General features: G+C 37.7%; 1 protein-coding gene across 7 annotated transcripts in view; it reads right to left on the bottom strand.

Annotated features, from left to right (window-relative positions):
* Positions 1-21,102, bottom strand: part of LOC122563223 (metabotropic glutamate receptor 4-like) — a 1,211,357-nt gene that overhangs the window by 308,972 nt on the left and 881,283 nt on the right. For 5 of the 7 annotated variants that reach the window (XM_043716802.1, XM_043716807.1, XM_043716804.1 and 2 more), the window contains exon 9: positions 15,556-16,491. In XM_043716802.1, coding sequence (XP_043572737.1) covers positions 15,556-16,491 — 936 coding nt within the window. Of the gene's footprint in view, positions 1-15,551; positions 16,492-21,102 lie in introns of all 7 variants that reach the window. The other 2 variants (XR_006315533.1, XM_043716806.1) reach the window with 1 other exon arrangement.

Genomic DNA, 21,102 nt, shown 5'->3' with positions numbered 1-21,102 from the left:
GAAGTAGCATTAACTGGAGATTTGGTTGCATGATTTTCCACTGCTAAACTAGCATGTTTTATGATCCAATTAAAACAATACTCCCAAAGTCCCCATTGTCTAGCTTTTGGATTTCAATGAACCATAACATTTCTGTAGCAACTTAATCTATCTACTCATCATTCTGTCACTACACCTTTGATGCCCGAGACCCCTTTTAAAACCTTTACTCTCTGTCACCCTGGGTATTCCTTCTATGAGCATCTATTGTGCTTACTTTGATTTCAATCTGAACTAGAGATTAGAACAGGCCAATTCTACTTTTTAGCCAACTTGACATAATGAATCCTGTATTTTTCCCCCTTTGTTCTGTATTCTCGTCTGGGAACTTCAGTGGAAAATCAGCAGAAACCCCACTGATAAAAAAAAACCCTTTGTTTATAGCACCGTAAAGACCTTTTCAATTTTTGACTTTGGAAGATGTAGAAAATCTATCCCACAGTGAGTTAAAGTTAAGCCCAGTGTTTTTGAATGAGAGGGAAAACAGCTATGTTTGTTGCACTTAGTTACTTTCAAATAGCCTGTGATGGAAGAACATATACATGACATTAAACAACCACAGAATAACTTCTCTAGTCAATTACCTTGAATGTTTACTGTTATGATCCTTAAATGTGAATGATGCAAAGTGCAATAAAAAGTTACAAAACAATATTGCTGAAATAAGTCAGCATATTTCAAGGGTAAGGGAGAAAAGTTTTTTTTTAAAATAGGCATTCTGTACCAGAACAAAGACTGAAAAAAAGTAGTCTCCTCAGAGGAGTAAAGATTATCATTAATGTTCCAGCACAAATAGTCACTGATCAAAAATCAATGTAACTATGACACATGATAAGTTACCACTCATAAAATCAACCATGAATTACTAGCATTAATATATTAACTTTCTCGCAGGAATTCAATGTCCTAATTTATGAACTATTTACATTATCTGCATGTTTTGGAAAGTGGGCATGTTTCCCAAGTATTAAGTGACATTGGTAATATATCTTACTAGCATTATTTGTTGTTAAATTGCTCATGCAAGGCACAAAACAAATTGCAAGATGTACAAAAACTAATTACCTATAAACTAGAAGCTCGAGGTTTGAATCCTGCTCTGGGAATTCATAGTACCAAAAGACACATTCACTGGGCGGCACGATGGCTCAGTGGCTAGCACTGCTGACTCACAGCGCCAGGGACCCAGGTTCAATTCCCTCCTAAGGCAACTGTCTGTGTGGAGCTTGCACATTCTCCCTGTGTCTGCGTGGGTTTCCTCTGGGTGCTTCAGTTTCCTCCCACAGTCACAAAGATGTGCAGTATAGGTGAATCAGCTATGCTAAAATTGCCCATAGTGTTAGGTGCATTAGTCAGGGGTAAATGTAGGGGATAAAGGGACTGAGGGCATTCTAGCGAAGTTCTGGATGAAGGGACTGGGGGCATTCTAGCGAAGTTTGCCGATGATACGAAGTTAGGTGGACAGGCAGGTAGTACTGAGGAAGTGGGGAGGCTGCAGGAGGATCTAAACAGTTTGGGAGAATGGTCCAGGAAATGGCTGATGGAATTCAATGTGAGCAAATGCGAGGTCTTGCACTTTGGAAAAAAGAATACAAGCATGGACTACTTTCTAAACGGTGAGAAAATTTACAAAGCCAAAGTACAAAGGGATCTGGGAGTGCTAGTCGAGGATTCTCTAAAGGTAAACTTGCAGGTTGAGTCCGTGATTAAGAAAGCGAATGCAATGTTGTCATTTATCTCAAGAGGGTTGGAATATAAAAGCACCGTTGTGCTCCTGAGACTTTATAAAGCTCTGGTTAGGCCCCATTCGGAGTACTGTGTCCAGTTTTGGTCCCCACACCTCAGGAAGGACATACTGGCACTGAAGCGTGTCCAGCGGAGATTCACACTGATGATCCCTGGAATAGTAGGTCTAACATACGAGGAATGGCTGAGGATCCTGGGATTGTATTCATTGGAGTTTAGAAGATTGAGGGGAGATCCAATAGAAACTTACAAGATAATACATGGCTTGGAAAGGGTGGATGCTAGGAAATTGTTTCCGTTAGGCAAGAAGACTAGGACCCGTGAACACAGCCTTAGAATTAGAGGGGGTAAATTCAGAACAGAAATGCGGAGACATTTCTTCAGCCAGAAAGTGGTGGGCCTGTGGAATTCATTGCTGCATAGTGCAGTGGAGGCTGGGACGCTAAATGTCTTCAAGGCAGAGATTGATCAATTCTTGATGTCACAAGGAATTAAGGGCTACGGGGAGAATGCGGGTAAGTGGAGTTGAAATGTCCATCAGCCACGATTGAATGGCGGAGTGGACTCGATGAGCTGAATTGCCTTACTTCCACTCCTATGTCTTATGGTCTTATGGGAATGGGTCTGGGTGGTTGCTCTTTGGAGGGTTGGTGTGGACTTGTTGGGCTGAAGGGCCTGTTTCCACACTGTAGGAAATCTAATCTAATAGGTTGATACAGGTGGATTTTCAACCTACAAATCATTCCACGGATGGCTAGCAGAAGGGGACATAGCTTTAAATTGAGGGATGATAGATATAGGACAGATGTCAGAAGTATTTTCTTATTTAGGGAGTAGTAGGGGCATGGAACACACCTCCTGCAACAGTAGTAGACTCGACAACTTTAAGGGCATTTAAATGGTCATTGGATAAACATATGGATGAAAATGTAACAGTGTAGAATAGATGGGTTTCAGATTGGTTCCAAAGGCCATTGCACTGTAATGTTCTATGTTCAATGTTTGGTTGATGGTAGGACCAGGAGAGTTTCCTGGTCAGCCAAAACCATGTGATAGCTGTACAGCAACCACCCACATTAAAACACTCCACTCACAAGTCCTCATTCTGGACTGGACTTCAAGGCATAATGATGATACTGCATTCTTTAAAAAGTTAAGCGGTTTAATGACATTATATGGGGAGTGTAATCTTGGCTTCTATGTATAAATTCCTCACAAAATCAAGAATTAAACCAATTACTTAAGATGTGAAATGTGCAAGAGTAACTTTTTTGCCTCAGTTAAACAGTGGAAGAATTGAACACTTCATTTTGAAAAAGGTAATCAATCCAGTAGTGTTTTTTGAAGTTATTCCATCTTTACATTATAGAATAAAACAAACTGCTGCACAATGTGTTAACATTTTAAAAATAAAATTGAATCACAAGTGTTGTTGTACACTGTGTCAATATAATGTTTAAATAATGCAATTCAACCTTATTCTGTTCTACTTTAATTTTGTTATTGCTGTTCATTTAAACATCTTAAAGATTCTGCAATTATTCACGGTTCATTTCATTGCTTGTTTTTATCTATCTCAAAATCCATCTGTGACGCTAACATTCAGACTGAGATTTGCATTTTTCAAGCAATCTTAATATCCACTCAGTTTATCCTTTACAGTAACAATTGATTTTCAATGGCTTGGCTTTAGGTTAGCCAGAATAGGATTGAAAATTTTATGGAGGTTTCAATTCACCTGCAAGTAACATGATGGTAAATGGTAACTGCTGATCAATTAATACAGAAATACAATAAAATCTTCATTGATAATACTGAATGTATATTATGCAGTTCACTTGGAAGATTAACAATGATTTAGAGCAGTCAAAATAAACCAGTGAAAGTGAGACGTATCTTTCTTTGGTGGAAAGACATCATGGCACTTTCTGGTAATTGTTGTTCAGGTTATCATGACTTCAGCAAGTACAATATATGTGTCCAACTCATATTTATGGTCAGTTGTTCACTACCATTGTGATGTTGGACTGGATTTGGATACAAAAATGGCATGAAGGTAGGATGCAGAGGGCGAGAGGAGGGTTCTTTTTCAGAGTAGAGGCCTGTGACCAGGCCTTGCAGTGTACTACAAGGATCAATGCTGGACCCACTGCATTTGGATGTAGGAGGAGTGGTAAGTTTGCAGATGACACCAAAATTGGTTTGGCGGACAGTGAAGAAGGTTATCTTAGAGTACAATGGGACCTTCATCAGATAGGCCGAAGAGTGGCAGATGGAGTTTAATTTAGATAAATGTGAGGTGAATGGTTTATCCCAAAACATCGATTTGCCTGCTCTTTGGATGCTGCCTGACCTGCTGTGCTTTTCCAGCAACACGCTCTTGACTCTGATCTCTAGCATCTGCAGTCCTCAATTTCTGTTCTGTGTTGCATTTTGGTAAGGCAAATTATATTAAGACTTTATACACTTAATAGTATGGTTCTTGGGGTGCAGGTTCATAGTTCCTTGAAGGTGGAGGCACAGGTAAACAGGGTAGTGAAGGCAGCATTTGGTACACTTGCCCATTGAGCTTAGGAGTTTGAGATGTCATGTTGCTGCTGTACAGGACATTGGTTAGGTCACTTTTAGAATACTGTGTTCCGTCCTGGTATTCCTGCTGTAGGAACAAGGTTGTTAAGCTTGAAAGGCTGCAGCAAAGATTTACAAGGATGTTGCCAGGGTTGGAGGGTTTGAGCTATTGGTAGAGGCTGAATAGGCTGGGCAATTTCCCTGGAGACTGAGGGGTGACCTGAAAGAGGTTTATAAAATCATGAGGGCATGGATAGGGTGAATAGCCAAGGTCTTTTTCTGAGGGTAGGACAGTCCAAAATTAGAGGGTGTAGATTTAAGGTGAGAGGAGAAAGATTTAAAAGGGACCCAATGGGCAACTTTTTTACTCAGTGTGGTGTGTGTATGGAATGAGCTGCTGGAGGAAGTGGAGGAGACTGGTACGATGACAACAGTTAAAAGGCATCTGGATGGAGACATGAATAGGAAGGTTTTAGAAGGACATATCCCAAATGCTGGCAAATGGGACAAGATTAATTTAGGATATCTGGTTGGCATGGATGAGTTGCACTGAAAGATCTGTTTTTGTGCTGCACAAATCTGTGACTCTAAGCTGAAAATCAGTGAATTATCAATCTAGCACAGTTGCAAAAACACTTTTTGTTGTGCCCACCATACAAACAATTTCCAACAGAGCCATTTTTTTTTACCAAAGTAGGAGGAGGTGGGGGTAGGGGAAAAATCATAAGAGTGGAAAACAGGAACTCAGCAATATTATTTGAAATTGGTGCTGAATTCAAAGAGACCTAATTTCCCCTGTTCAATGGGTTTTAATCTGCAATTTGAAAATCATAAATTTATACAGTAGATGTCAAGGTTCTTCAAAGCCATATAAGGTTTATTTAGATGCCATGATCTAAAGTTAATCACCTGTTCTTTAACATGAAAACCATAGGCAATAACTATCAGCTATCAGTAATAAAAAAACAAATTGGCCACTAGACTGCAGGGTATCATGTATAACTTAGGAAAAAAATAATCAGTTCCTACAACTCTATCTAGATGGGTATATAAATAGGAAGGATTTAAGAGGGATATGGGCCAAGTGCTGGCAAATCGGACTTGATTAAGTTGGGATATCTGGTTGGCATGGACTAGTTGGACTGAAGGGTCTGTTTCTGTGCTGTACATCTCTGTGACTCTAATATTTTATTGTCCTATAATACTTTGAATATTGTTCATTACTTAATTTCCCAAGATCTGTTATTGTAGTTGAAGTCATTATGAATGTCTGGTTGAATTTCAGAAGTCCAAAGAAACACTTATTCTGGCAGTGGAGGGAAGTGGGTTGGAGATGAGCCAAATTCATATTTTTGATTGACATTCTACTTTTAGAGGATTAGTAAAGCAGTTAGTATGCATTTATAACTTATTGAGCACATGTGTGAATTGAAATTCTTTCAATGGGCTTTATGAATGGAAAGGTTTCTTTTCCCTCCATCAAGAGTATATTGTTACATGGGTTCCAAGCCAAAGTAGGACATTAGACACTTAACTTATCTTTGATAGTTGGTTTATTTACAGGGTTCACACATCAGATCTCTGACTCCTGAATATGCTCCAGAGTCCCAGCAGTCCATTTTCCTACATGCTTAAAGGTATTATAATATATATGAGCTCTATTACCTTGGTTTAAGTTATTTCTGAGTTCTTCAGAAGAAATTCACTGCTTGTTGCTCATTTTGCCCTAGCCTCAGATCAACTTTAACCTGATGATATAATTGAAGAAGACAGAGATCATGTGTCAACCTATCCATAGGCACATATTCCAGCATTCCACAGCTGGGTCAGAAAATCGATCATCACCTGGCATTTCGGAACTAACCAGGCCCAATCACAGACCTTGGAAAGAGCAAGGTCTCAGACAAAGTAGAAATTCTACTAGACAATGGTTTTTACAGATGTGAGACTTGAGCAACTATTAGCACCACATAACACGATTAAAAGTACTTCATTATCACTGTCTGAGACAGATGTATGCAATATCAGCTGGCAGGACAAAATCCAAGGTTCTTAAGCTTCTCAGTTGGATTTGCAGTATGATGTACTTGTAGGAACTGGAAGCTAAATGAATTAATACACATGAAAAAAAAATGAGCAAAACCACAACTGATGTAATATGTACAATTTCGGTCTTGTTATTTAAAAAAAATCTAATAGTTCAACAATACTAGTCCAGAGAGGATATTTCCTGTTGTACAACAACCTAGAAGTCCCACTGTTTAAAAATAAGTGGATACTCATTAAATATAGAGAAAAGGAGAATTATTTTTCTTAGGGGTTTATAAGTCTTAAGAGGTGTCTTTCTTAACAGGCAGTGGAAGAAGTGTCCTTGAATATTTTTCAAGGCAGCGGTAGATAGATTCTTGATAACCATCAGGATGAAAGGTTATCAAGGGTATGCAGGAATGTAAAATATTCAGATCCAACATAACTTTATTGAACAGTGTAGTAGGCTTGATGGACTGAATGGTCTACTCCTGTTCTTAACTCAAATGTTTGCATGTCTTAATGAAAGTAACAAAGTGTTCTGGTTCAGTGAGTGAATGTCAAAGCTGAGTGTCTTAGCAGCCAAAAGCACAGTAACATTGGTGAAGGGATTAAAATTTAGGATATGAACAGATAGATTAGAGGAGCACTTACATATGTAAAGGTGCAGGGCTGCAGAATATAACAGAAACAGAATTAAGACCAGTGCTCAATTTGAAACCAAGGAAACACTTTTCACTTTGAGACTGTAGTTAGCTGGAAGCCAATGTAGGTCAGCAAGCAGACAAGTAATGGATGAATGTCGCTTAGTAGCAAATTAGGAAATCGGCAGAAGAGTTGCGGATGATCTCAAGTTTACAAAATGTTGAACATAGGACACAGCCGATAATGTGGTATAATTATCAATTCTAAACATAGCCGATATATAAAGGATTCAGCAGGAGATTCAGCTCGGGTAGGGCTAGAGACAGACAATGTTACAGGGGTAGAAATAGGCTGTCCAAGTGATAGCATAAATATATGGTTTGAAGCTCACCTTGGGGACAAAAATGATGTCAAGGTTATGAGCAGCCTATCTCATTCTTAGATATTTGCCAAAGAGAGAGAGAGATTCAGAGTGAGTTAGTAGCTGGGCAACAGATTTTGCAATGATAGATATGTACATATCAATGAGTGCATATCTGCAATAATACACTTTACAAAATAATTCAACGTCTGCTTCAGACAGGAAAATGATACAAAAATGAGAATTACTTAGCATGAGATATCAGAATTTATTTTATTCATGAAGTGTATAATACATTCTTGCCTTAAGGAAAATTTATATTATCTATTTTAATAAACTGCAGTTTTTCAAGAACTGATACATTTATCACTATTATTGTTGGATTATGCCTTCTCCTTTTTTTGTTGACAAGTAGAACCAGCATATTTATTTTATATTTAAAATGAAATTACCCTTTTTAAATTTAAGTTATCCAATACCAATCTTCAGCCATAAAGGTGATAGAAAATATGTTTTTTGTTTTCTATCAATGCTGTTCTACGTTAATATCTAGGGAGACAGAGTGTGATTCAGGGTGATTTGGGGATGTATTTTTTTTTCTGTAAAGAATTCACTTACCATCTTTCAGAGACTTGAAGTTTTGTCTTAGTGGTATGGAGAGTTTATAGTGGGACATTATTAATTTCGTTACGTAATGGCATAATTTGTGTTCATTAAAATTCATCAAAACATTAAAAATACTTTTAAAATATCTCTGCATAGGACACCTGACAATGAAGTATAATTATTTTAAAAATCATCAGGTACTCAAAGTTGGGAAATTATGAGAGTTACAAACTGTTTGGACACAATTTGAGTCAATGGTTGATTTTCCATTATTCAGAATAGATTTGCAGTGGATGTGAAATAATGAGTTCAGATTCATGTCACAATGTAGCAATTGATCGGTCTTACATTTGCTGGAAATTAGTAGCGTAACTTAATTAGGGACAAAAAGTTTGGAAGATTTAGACTTCACTCAAAGTATTTGCTGATCTATATTAGAAAATGGAAGTTTCTTTTGAAAAAAAATACTATTGCTGTGATATTGAATCGTAATCTGCATCAAATTATCAGTAGCCTTAAACATTGGGAAAATTGAAGTTTCTGAATTTATGACCTGTCACAAAGATAGGGGCATCAATTTTAGTCTCCTCACTGGTTACTAATTCAGGGTGCACCACATGATTTGAAAGTAACATCTTTTGAGATTTTCAGAAATAAATATTAACAGTATTGCTAATTTATTTCATAAAATATCCTAGAAAGTTTTCCCATGTGTTTTGAAATATTTCTTCAAACCTCTAGCTGCAAGTGAAAACAGGTAGTGATATATCTTTAAATTGACCAAGAAATCCTCAGCAATTACTGGGTCATTCCCAATCAGCAATGCTAAGAGAGGTAGTTAGTTCAAGTGCTATCCTCTAATACGCTCTGCAGCTACCTTAATAAGCACTGACATGCAATTTAAGGTCTTTAATGTTCATCGAGGCAGCTGTGCTCAGTTCAAGTATCAAATCCTTTACCAGGATGGGTGGCTTATGCAGGCTAAGTTGGTATTGCTGAATTACACCCATCCTCATCACATTGATGGCTCGAACTCAGTAGAAAGTAGCCCTTATTATACATATTTTTATCAACATTAGGAATAATATTCTGAAGTTTTAACTACAGAATCAAAGACAGTTTTGAATACAACATTGTTTCTTTGCATTTTATTATCAGTTAACAATGAAAAATAATAGAGTAATTTCATAATATTAATTTTGGGTACATACATTACAAAGCAGTTGTTTAGGATTAATTGCTATTGTGCCATAAGCATTTTTCTTCTCCCAACCTCTACCAGGTGTTAAGATAGATAAATCTATCCAGTGAAAATAAATGAATGTGTCGCCCAGTAAAATAAATGTATCTATCTATCAGGTTAAATAAATCTCTGCACATCCCCAATCATCCCAGATGAAGCACGGTCTCTGAGCCTTTCAATCAAACAAAATGAATCTTGTCATTCCTTAAGCACACAAAAAATACGTCTCCACACAGGAATATAAATAAATTCTTGTCACCAAACTGGCTAAAGTAATAACTGCCCTATGCATGTAAAATAAATAAATCTTTCTTTACCCTCATATGAATTCAAAGATAAAATCCTTATTTTAAATGGAAGCTCCATAACTATTTTGAAATACTAACAAACCAAATTCCTGAGAAATACACTCTACCAGTCTCTGTCTGTCTAGTTTGGAGTGCATATTTTCTCCCCATGAAAGTTCACTTCGAGTTCCATAAAGACTAGGTATAAAGTTAGCAACCACATATTTAGGGAACAACTGAACTTGGAGTTTCATGTTTCTGCCCATATCAGAATGGAGAAAGAATAGATTTGAAGATAGCAAGAGTATATCAATTCTAGGATTCTTGCTATCATTCCTGCTGGGTGAGTTTTTTATGGCCCTGGGATAATGTTGCAGGTAATGAGCCTACACTCAACAACACCCAGCAAGGATGGGCATTTTTATAGGCCTTCACTATTTTTATGGAGTCAGGCCAATTTATTTGGGTACAAGACTCTCAGTTTCTAAGACAAGTCATGAACCCTGGGTACTTGAGACCCAATAGGGGAGCCAAAATAAAAGTCGCTTGCTCCTGGAATTCTTTCATTAATTAAATTTGGAATGTGTTCATTCAGTTTCAATATTTCAATGTTGTATTGTAGGGTTCAGTCCCACAAAGGTAAATTGACCATTGTATTCATCAGCAATGCCTGGGTATTGAGATACCTTATAATACTTTTCCCATTGGGGTAAGTGTTAAATGTTCAGATAGAAGGAAAATTAAAATGGAAGCAAACTTTAATCACCTTTAGTCTGAGGAGCTGTTTCTAGACTTCTATGATTGACAGGACATCTAATGCAGGTGAAGAAAATATTGGGTTTCAATTCTAATAAACTCTAATTTGATATATCCTATGGCTGTTATAATGGCTGAACGAATTATGAATTCTAAGCTCAGAGTCAAAGGGTCCAGAACCAATTATCTCAGTAGGGGTTATGTTCAAATATGACCATTTCAATGGCCAGAAAAGGATTTCCTGTCTTTGAAGTGATTAGTGAAATATTTATTTTTACAGATTTATCACTTGAGCAGATGTAAGTTTTATGAATGAGAACTATTTTCACAACAAGTATCTATGCAGGCTTGTTAAAAGGCTCAGTTCAGTTTTCTGGAATATCATACTAATTTGTTATTAAATAATAGGTCCTCTGATTCTCGTCTCAAACATACAAAACACTACCCCATCCATCCATATGTCCCATCCATGCTAACTCAAGTAAATCCAAATCCCTCCACCCATCCACAATGGGCCCTCATGCCTACGTGCCAACACCTACATCTCCACTTATCCCAAAGGCCTGTTAAAACCCCATGACTATTAGGGCTAACTCACACCAACCTATACCCATCACCCTTTTCCCTCACCTCCATACCATGTGTCCACCAAAGGTAAACATCAAGACCTACGCTCAGATGAACTAAATTTCTAAGTACTTACTACAGACTTCACTCTTATTCAAAACTTTTAAATCTCCTTAATCCTTTATAAAAACAAACATTTGCATTCATTATCCCACATCAAAGCCAGCTAGGCATTTAGTAACCTCTAGATGCTGTTAACTCAAAGCTTCCCACTGTGATATAACAGATTGTGCAGTCAAGTAGTAACAGTATTTTATTGATAACCCTGAAAATGATGTCAGCATCATCTATTGAAGCTACAACCACAACTTTATTTCTCAAAACTTAAGGTGCTGACAATTTAAATAACTTATCTACTTGGACATTTCCATAGGCCTGATCTACCATTTATGAACATTTATACCTAGTCTAAAAAAAACTGTAACTTCTTCACTGCAGAATAGGATTTCCATTACCACAATGAAGGAACATATTTGAATTATTTACTATTTGATTTCAGTAAGCCCTGCTGAATTTGGATTTCTCTCATTTGAGAGTCACATCACACATCCCTTCTCCCTACCAGCAAATATAGGATCTCTCCAGCAGTGTAGTTTTGAATGTCCTGAACAGAAGTGCTTTATAGCACATCTGTTCTTTGTCTGAATAATTCAAGACATGATTGGAGGATGTGAATGAGTGACTGGTGTGTTGTTTATCGCTTGTTCTAATGTGCTTTGTTTCTTGGAGAAACACAATTGTTATTGACTTACATTTCTCTGATGAGATAAAAGGTCATGAAAAAAAAATAATTGAAATGAGAAACAATGGAAAAAGGCCAACTAATCAGTAGATCAAATAAGATCTAAAATACCAGTTAGAAGATGTAACATGGTGTGTTAACAACTGATGCAAAAAATAAAAGCAGTCCAAACATGTATGCTTGTTTTGCCATACGCATTCATAACCAATAATTAACGCTGTTTTTAAGTCATTGAGACACCAATTGCACAATCTAGACTTGCATTCATAGCTAATGAGCATTTTGAAGATTTGTCATTGATACATGTTGTGAACATGATGGTCAATTTGCCCACAGCAAGCTTCAATAAACAACATTTTGATGACATTCAGTTAATTAGTTTTAGTTGTATCTTTTGAGAGCAAAGTATTAGTATGTTTGAGGATGCACGTTTATGCTTTTCTTCAAAATAAGAATCTTTTGTATTTAACAGGACAGACGGTGCCATATTTTAACATGTCAACCAGAACATAACAGCTCAGGCAGTGTAATACGCCCTCAATAATGTGTTGAATTGCCACTCTACATTCTGGAATCTCTGAAGCAGGACTTAAACATGTAACTTGCTGATCCAAAGACAAATATACTACCAGCTGGGCACCATGTCAAGCAGCATTAAAAAGCCACTGTTAATCATAAATGCTTTATAACAGTTAAATTCTAAAACTTGCAAATTTAGCTGGATTATATGTTCCACTCACAAATAAGAATGATTGATGCTTGAAAAACCAAAAAAGAGGCAGTTGAACAAACTATCCCAAGAATATAGTTTCAGTGCAGTCCCTACTGCATCATCTATAACATTTCTTTCACGTGGAAACAAGGAGAAAAATGAATCAACCGTGTCAGACAAAGATAACCTCTGGATAAAAAAAAGGTGCCAGTATACTGCAAACGAACAGGAAGCAATTTAAAATGACAATGGATATGATAGAGGCTGATCTGCTGAGTATTTATTACAGGAGGACTGCAAGGGATTTATGAGCTCTGCCTCCTTTGATGGCCTTTGAGAGTACGTGGAGCCATCCAATAGAAATATCTACATTTTCAATGAAATATATCTTCTGGGCGTTCTTAACGCCACAGCACATGCAGCTGTCAAATTTAAACATCCAAGTAAAAGCTTTGGAGAATAGGACACAATGGTAACCTCCTTACTTCCTCCACCACTCATTAGTAAAGATACATTTGTTGTGGGAAAATGGTGTACTATATAGAATATAGGAAAACTTGGCATCAGAAGCTGCCCAGTACTAATAGAGAAAAAAAAATCAGCCCTGCTTCACCATGAGTCCCTTTTGTCTACTGCCATGGTCTCTGTCTCTCTGCACCATATATGTTCTTATGTTTGTCATGCCTAAATTTCACCTCAGTGGGTGGTAGAGGAGCAATCTGTTCTTTCAAAACAAAAATCCAATTTCTGAGTTTTTTCTTCTGTCTATTTCTCATAAAGTAATTTACATTTCTGTAACCTTTATTTCTACAGTTAACAATCCCCAACACGAGTAAACCTTGCAGGGAAAGCACTCAAATCAATCCGATTTCTCACGATTGTTTTTAATGAAGCACTGTACATTGCTTCTGAAGTTAACATTGATTTGAAAAATTTTAGATCCATATGTCTTCCCATTTTGTTCCTTTTTACTTTGTGGATTTTAAATCTAATTTTCCACTTGTTTTTGCTTTGTAATGGTCGATATTCATGTACCAAAATGTTGTATTTATACTGTACCAAAATTGCTGAATTATTGTGATTTCCTCTCTAACTCAAGCTCCAATTGCAAACAGTAATTCATTTTAAAAGCGACGCATTAGACCAAGGTTATTTTGGCTCTGACTGCAGTCTCTGAATAACCAAGGTGAAAGAGGATCCAACTGTCTTCATGTAGCCTGAATTACATTACCATGCAGGGATCCTACTGTGAAATAGCAAGGTTAGAAAACAGATATTGAGTTGAAGAATATGTAGTATCGAGACTGAATAATTTTCAAACACAACTAACAAATGGTCACCTAACCACATTTCAAAATTGAGACATCAAGTTAAATTGAAATTATTGGTAATATTTTAGGTGTGTGCAGCATTTCCAGACATTATAGAACTTCAGCAGATTACAGACAGCTCTGAATTCTAAACTCTAAAGCTAGAAATACAACTGTCTCCTTCTGAACCAATGCACAAGGAACTTCTTAAAATGATTTTTTGTAATTAATCTTAAGTTAGTTGCTATTCATGTGATGCTATCTCTGAATTTATATCAAGCCATAAAAATATACTTTAAAGAGAATCAGTAAAGTGAATGACAATATTCCGATGTTGAAGAGATTCAAGTTGGGAAAATTCAATCAAACTAAACCAGAAACATAAAGTTGCATTTCCTATATTGAGCTCCTGGTGGGGAACTTTACCAACTGGCAACTGATAATAGAAATTCTGGGACACTTTTTATTTCATTTTCTGACCATTTTTATGAATGATCAGAAAATCATGCAGTTATTTCTATTACTTGCTGTTTGAAGTGTAAAATAGCAAGATTAATCCCAATATCATTTTCTTGAGGTGTTCTGCTTAAAAAGTAAAAGATCAGGTTTGCTTGTCAATGTTGGCATGATTTAATTATGGCTCTGATCAACAATTTTATACATTTCCAGTTGAGCGTTTGAAACATAAACAGCTATTTTTCGTATTTTCTAATTTATGATTCTCGATGTATAACAACCAGGCCTATGTTTTGATTATTTGATATTATAGCTGGTGCATTTGTCTTCCCTTCAAGTTTGTATTGCTTAAGTTATTTCAGTAACATTAACCATCCTGTGGTTATCAAAGTTTTTTTTTGATGATTAACATTAATGAGGGTGTGATACCTTGTAACAGCCTTGTCCTAATGGATGCTGTTAGTCTTTTTCAAAAATTAACCATATATTTTGTATTTTAAACAGTCTACAGATAGTATTCATAATTCACCATTAACTAAGCAAACAAACATCACCTTTCAAATAATTTTCTGCTTCTGTCTTCAAACTGCACTTTGTATATATAATTATCAGTGTGTCGAGATGTTGACAGCATTGATCAGTACTGACATGAAAGTCAATGCGTTTTCAGAAACATAGCAAATGAATTGCACTACCACACTCGTTACCTGCTTCATTTTGTTCCATTTAATTTGAGAGGAAGAAATTGCTTCAGTTCAAGGTCAGAAATGAGCAATAAGTGCCAATAACAAATCAATTACTAGCATTCAATCATTGAGAAGGATAATTACAAATATGGCACTGGGAAAGCAAATGAGAAATTTTACATATTATAATGACTTACTAGTGACTGGTCATGATCTAATCTTTACAGCTGGGAGAAAAAAACATACCTTTTCCTGGGAAAACGGTAGCAATAGAAAGCCATTAGCAGAACCGAACTGAACTGAGAACTGAATTAACATTACTCTTTGATCAAATCTGCTGACAATGAAAAAGCTTGAAGTAAACAGATTAATTCTCAAGTATATTTTTGCCCAAACACTTTCAGAGCTCCATAAAATAAAAGTCAATCTGGATTCACCATGAATGTTTAAAGTTATGATACCTGGATGAAGAGAATATAATTGACTTTCCTGTGTTTGGGATAGGTCCTGTGAATAATCTGGGCAATGGAACTCAGAAGATTGGAAAAGTAATAACAGATGATTGCAAAGGATGATGCACTATATCCTAATAGTTATTACATCCCCAGAATCACAATTATGATTCTTTGCAGGCTCATAATACCAGATAGATAAATGTTGTTAATTAATTTCAATGAAGCAACATTTGTGAATTACAGATTAGAAATAAGACAAAGTAAAGCTTTGCAGAGTTGTGTACTTACTTTTTCTGCAGACTGTGCAGTGCCGAAAAATATTGGAATGAAGGCTAACCAGACAATGCAGGTGGTGTACATGGTAAATCCAATAGGTTTGGCCTCATTGAAGGTCTCTGGAACCCCTCTGGTTTTGATGGCATAGACGGTGCATGTGACCATGAGGAGCATGCTGTATCCAAGTAAACAGATGAGAGACAGATCAGAAATATCACATTTGAGAATTCCACGAGCAAACTGAGGGTTGGCAGTCTTTTGGTCATCGTAGTCTATGTAGGAGTGGGGTGGGTCAGCAATAAACCAGATACACACACCCAGTAGTTGCACAGAGATAAAACTGAAAGTTATCATGAGCTGGGAGGCTGGACTGATAAACCTGGGGGCACTGACGGATTTTTTGCCTTGCTCGAATATCCGATATATCCTGTTCGTCTTGGTGAGTAAGGCCGCATAGCTGATACTCATACCCAATCCAAGGAAGATCCGTCGCATGGAGCAGATGGCAACATCGGGCTCTGCTATCATAAGGAAGGTAATAGCGTAACAGAGGAAAATTCCTGTGAGAAGCACATAACTTAATTCTCGTCCAGATGCTTTTACTATTGGTGTGTCATTATAACGTATAAACGTTATGACAACAAATAGTGTAGCAATGATACCAATAATTGCAAAGAATACAGGTGCAACAGCCCAAGGTGAATACCATTCTAACTTGACTATGGGAATTGGGCGACATCCTGTGTGGTTTTCATTAGGACGCATGTCGAAGTGGCAGATCTTGCAGTTATATTTATCCACCTGGTATTGGTAGCCATCACAGAGTTCACAATGCCAGCAACAAGGAATGCCCTTCACAATTTTTTTTCTTTCTCCTGGTTTGCAAGGAAGGCTACAGATTGATACCGGAACCTGACGAGATCCAGATTGCCATTGCATCGTGTGGATCTGAAAATGTAAATGAAGTAAATTAGAATCAAGCTGTCTAGTTCACAACTAATCACAAACATTTAAAGTTATCACCTAAATTGACAGCCTTATCATTGATGACAACACTATGATTGTAGCAAACTTGTAATCCTCTCAACATTGAGTTTATAACATCAGCCATTTCACAATGGAGATACAGGCAAACAAAGCCAGACACTTCCACACAGGGAACAGTGGAAATTTAAGGGGAAGATCATTACCAGATCATCTTCACCCAGTTACCCAACAGGTTTTGAAGATGCATTGGTAAAACACTAAGAGCTGACATTGATAAACATTTTTAATCACTTGTTTGATGAGTCAGAGACTCACAATTGGGTGAGAAAAGAAGAGCATTTGTATTTAGTTAGCTAGTGTTCACCTGCATCATCAACACGCAATATTGTAGTTGAGTTGTTGCAACAGTAAAAGACAAGTTAAAATGTCTGTCACTGACACAAAACCTGAAATTTATAATTGTTTTCTGAATGAATGCAATATTTTGTAAACAGTTATAATTGCCTGAAGCTTAAATTAACTTTAAGAACAGACTAGGTTAGCATCTGTACTACTGAGTAATTGCTTTGGAGATTGAAATTATTTAATCATTCCTGAATAAGTGAATAAAATGGGTTTTGTTGGAAATCTTTCACAGATTGTTTGTTGTTTATTTGCTCTTGAGAAAATGGTGAGCTTCTTTCTTGATATGCTGTGGTATATATAACATCAGAACATTCACAGTGATTTTAAGGATTTTACTCAGTGACAGTGGCTTTGAGGGGAACGGATGTGGTGGTGTTCCCATTCAGCTGCTGACCTTGTCATTCCAAATGGTGGAGGTTGAAAGAACCATTGTGCATTGAGAGTGAAGGAATTGAATGTTTGATGTGGTGTAGGCAATGCCAATCAATTAGACTGCTTTGCCTTGGATGCTGTCATGCATTTGAATGTTAGTAGAAATGCATTCATCCAGGTAAATGGAGAGTGTTCCATCACATTCTTGACCTGGGAACAAGCTTTGCAGAGTCAGGCAGGTGAGTAATTCCCAGCTCTGAGCTGCTCTCATATACACAGTATTTACATGGCTAGTCCAAATCAATGTTCTGTTAATGGTAGCCTAAAATGTGTTGACTTTGGGAATTCAACAATTGTAATGTCATTGAATATCAATGGAAGCTAGTTATACTGTAACCTGCTGGAAGAAATGGTTACTGCTCGCCACTTGTGTGGCACAATTATTACTACTTTATCAATCAAGCCAATCCAAGGAAGGTGTTGCCTCAAGTACCACCAGAACATTACTTGCCCAACCAGGGGCCCGAACATTTTAGGCCACTGCTACACCACCATGAAAGATGCCTACCGCTCCATCCCTGCCGTCATTTCGGGAACTCCGACCACAATGCCGTGCTTCTTCTCCCAGCTTACAGGCAAAAGCTCAAGCAGGAGACCGCCTCACGGATACAGATCCAGTGCTGGTCAGAGGAGGCAGAGGATCAACTCCGGTGCTGTCTGGATTCGGCTGATTGGGCCATCTTCAAACAGTCCGCAGGTACCTTGGACGAGTGCGCCACCACCATCACAGACTTTATTAGCCAGTGCGTAGAGGACTGCACACCGAGGAAGTCAATCCAGGTGTTCCCCAACAGGAAACCCTGGATGAATCAGGACATACAGAACCTGCTAAAAACCAGGTGTGAGGCCTTCAGATCAGGGGACCCACTCAAAAATAAGGAATCCAAGTATGACCTTCAAGGAGCCATCAAGACAGCCAAGGACCAATACCAATCCAAACTAGAGACCCAGACAGATGCCCGGCAACTATGGTAAGGACTGAAAGACATCACAGGTTCGAAAAAGAGAAAGTGCAAGATAGCAGATGATGACACATCCCTCCCAGATCATCTCACACCTTCTACGCATGCTTTGAGCAAACTTTTGGTAGAGAGATAACACCTATTCCGACAAGTCCTAACGAACCTATCCCAACAGTCACTGCATCGGAGGTCACAGAATCTTGAAATGTTTGCCATTGCATTTTGATTACCAAGACATGAAGGAGCAACATAAAATTAATATCGTTAGTATGCAGACACACTTAGTTTTGTGCATCAAAGAACTGAAGCATAAGTTTGTTGATTTCATGACATTAGAATGGGCTTGGAATTGGGCATTTGCAGTTCCTAATCATCCATTTTATCCAGGGTTTTACTAAATAAGCATGTGACTGTTTTTTCGCCAGGAGAGGAAATGAAAATGCAAGCTAACCAATGCATTTGTCATCTTTTGATAAATGTACAGTCATCAGTTTTCTGTGGGCAACATCTTACTTAGATATAAGCTTTTGGGACAAAAGTCCAATAATTGAAGATAATCCAGTTATCCATTTACACTAACATGCTCATATTTTCAATGACAAAGCACTGCCTTGCTGATTCAGAGCTAACTAAGGCCCTTGTCTACAGTCATTAGTCAGCAAATGTCTCCACATTTGTAGTTACACATATTACAAAGTGAAAACAGCCTCAAATTTTAATTTAAAAGTAACTATGTAAAATTGCAAAATATGTGGTTGAGTCAACATAAATGCACCAAGAGGTATTGTGAACGCTGTAAAATGAGAAAGGTAATTTGAAAGCTTCTTCAGTTCAGCTCAAAATAATGAAAGACGGATAGAGACGTACTTGAAGCTAAACTTGGAAGGCCAATGATGAGTGTTTAGGCCAGGGCCCCATGAAATCAGTTACCTGGCCATCAGCGATATACTTGCTGTATACCTGCTCGCTACCACCATGATTTTAAGAGTGGCAGAGGTGGCTTTGTACAGGTTGCCCACCTGTGAAGTAATTGACGCCCTTAAGTAGTCAATTAATTCCCAAATAAGAGCCTAATCCCACAACCACTCTAATTTAACTGGCAGTGGGAGGGGCCAATGGTCAATTTATTGCATGGGATCACATGCTGGATTCTGCAAATGTCTTTTTCCATAGGTTTGTCCATACTTGTCCTGAACAAAATGCACTCCATTGCCACCCCTTCTCCCACCTCCACCTGGAGACTCTCAGCCTCTCCGGCAAGATCTCAACATTTAGATACATTACTGAACGTCACGTCTTTGTCGCATATATTTCAAGAATTAAATTTAAAAATAGCAGCACATGAATAGGGGACAGTTCTGTGAAGGTATTTTTAACGTCTCTAAACATCATTACGACTGTAATGTAACTGCATCATTTACAGAAAGATATATGACCACAGTCAAGTCCTGATCAGACCCCAGTAGTGTTAATTGATAAAATATTTGTACTATTGGATTTATGACAGGCAGAGTAGACTAATTATGGCAATGAATTCAGATTTGACTTCAAAACAGAAGTTTTCTTCCATCACACTTAGAAAGGAATCATAGAATTTTCCCTATAGTTCAAGAAAAAGAAACTGGAAAGTGTCCAAAAACAGAAAGAACTGCAGATGTGTAAATCAGAAACAAAAACAGAAATTGCTGGAAAAGCTCAGCAGGTTTGGTGCATCTGTGGAGAGAAATCAGAGTTAACGTTTCGGGTCAAGTGACTCTGCCTTAGAACAGAACAGTTAACTGGACCGTGTCTGTTAAGTAAAGATTTTAAAAACTGAGATAGGAATGATATCTCTCTGCGATTGTGCCACTTTAACAGATAATGTTGGGAAACAGCTTAAAACATAGATCTGAATGCAGATATCAAAACAATGTAATTGTCTTCTATGCATTTATAGTCTTGTTCGTTTTTTCTCCTCTTTGTTCTTTGTCTGTAATAGTGTAGTGTTATATTGTTAAAGAACATCTACCATTTTGTGTGAATATGTTTCACTGTTTACCAACATGTTGATGAATGTAAGACATAAATATGTGATCTAGGAGAAAGTGAGGACCGCAGATGCGAGAGATCAGAGTCAAGAGTGTGCTGCTGGGAAAGCACAGCAGTTCAGGCAGCATCCGAGGAGCAGGAGAATCGATGTTTCAGGCATAAGCCCTTCATCAGGAATGAGGCTTGTGGGCCGGGGGCTGAGAGATAAATGGGAGGAGGGTGAGGTTGGGGGGGGAGGTAGCTGAGAAAGCGATCAGTGGATGAAGGTGAGGGAGAAGGTGATAGGTCAGGGGTGGAGTGATATTTAATCTACCAAGATTAATTGATCCATCAAGTTTAATTTGGGATCTGATTTGTCTAGTGTGAACATCAGGAAGGGGATCATAACAAGAGGCTCAGCTGCATGGATGGGGAGGAACAGGAGTACAAAAGCGATATTAATAGCATGTTCAACAGTTGGGTGAACAGCCAGGTTTTTCTGCAATTGTAGATATGACGCTAGGATATTACGATATCCCCCTGATGTAAGGATTAAGGATAGAACCCCTACAGTGTGGAAGCAGGCCCTTTGGCCCAACAAGTCCACACTGACCCTCCAAAGAGTATCCCACCCAAACATATTCCCCATTGCTCTACATTTACCCCTCACGAATGCATCTAACCTACATATCCCTGAACAATATGGGTGATTTAGTATGCCAATTCCCCGAACCTGCACATTTTTGCTGTCTCTGAACAGCAGCAG

Source organism: Chiloscyllium plagiosum, chromosome 26, assembly GCF_004010195.1.
Source record: "Chiloscyllium plagiosum isolate BGI_BamShark_2017 chromosome 26, ASM401019v2, whole genome shotgun sequence".
Taxonomy (NCBI): domain Eukaryota; kingdom Metazoa; phylum Chordata; class Chondrichthyes; order Orectolobiformes; family Hemiscylliidae; genus Chiloscyllium; species Chiloscyllium plagiosum.
This window is presented reverse-complemented; position numbering and strand designations above follow the sequence as displayed.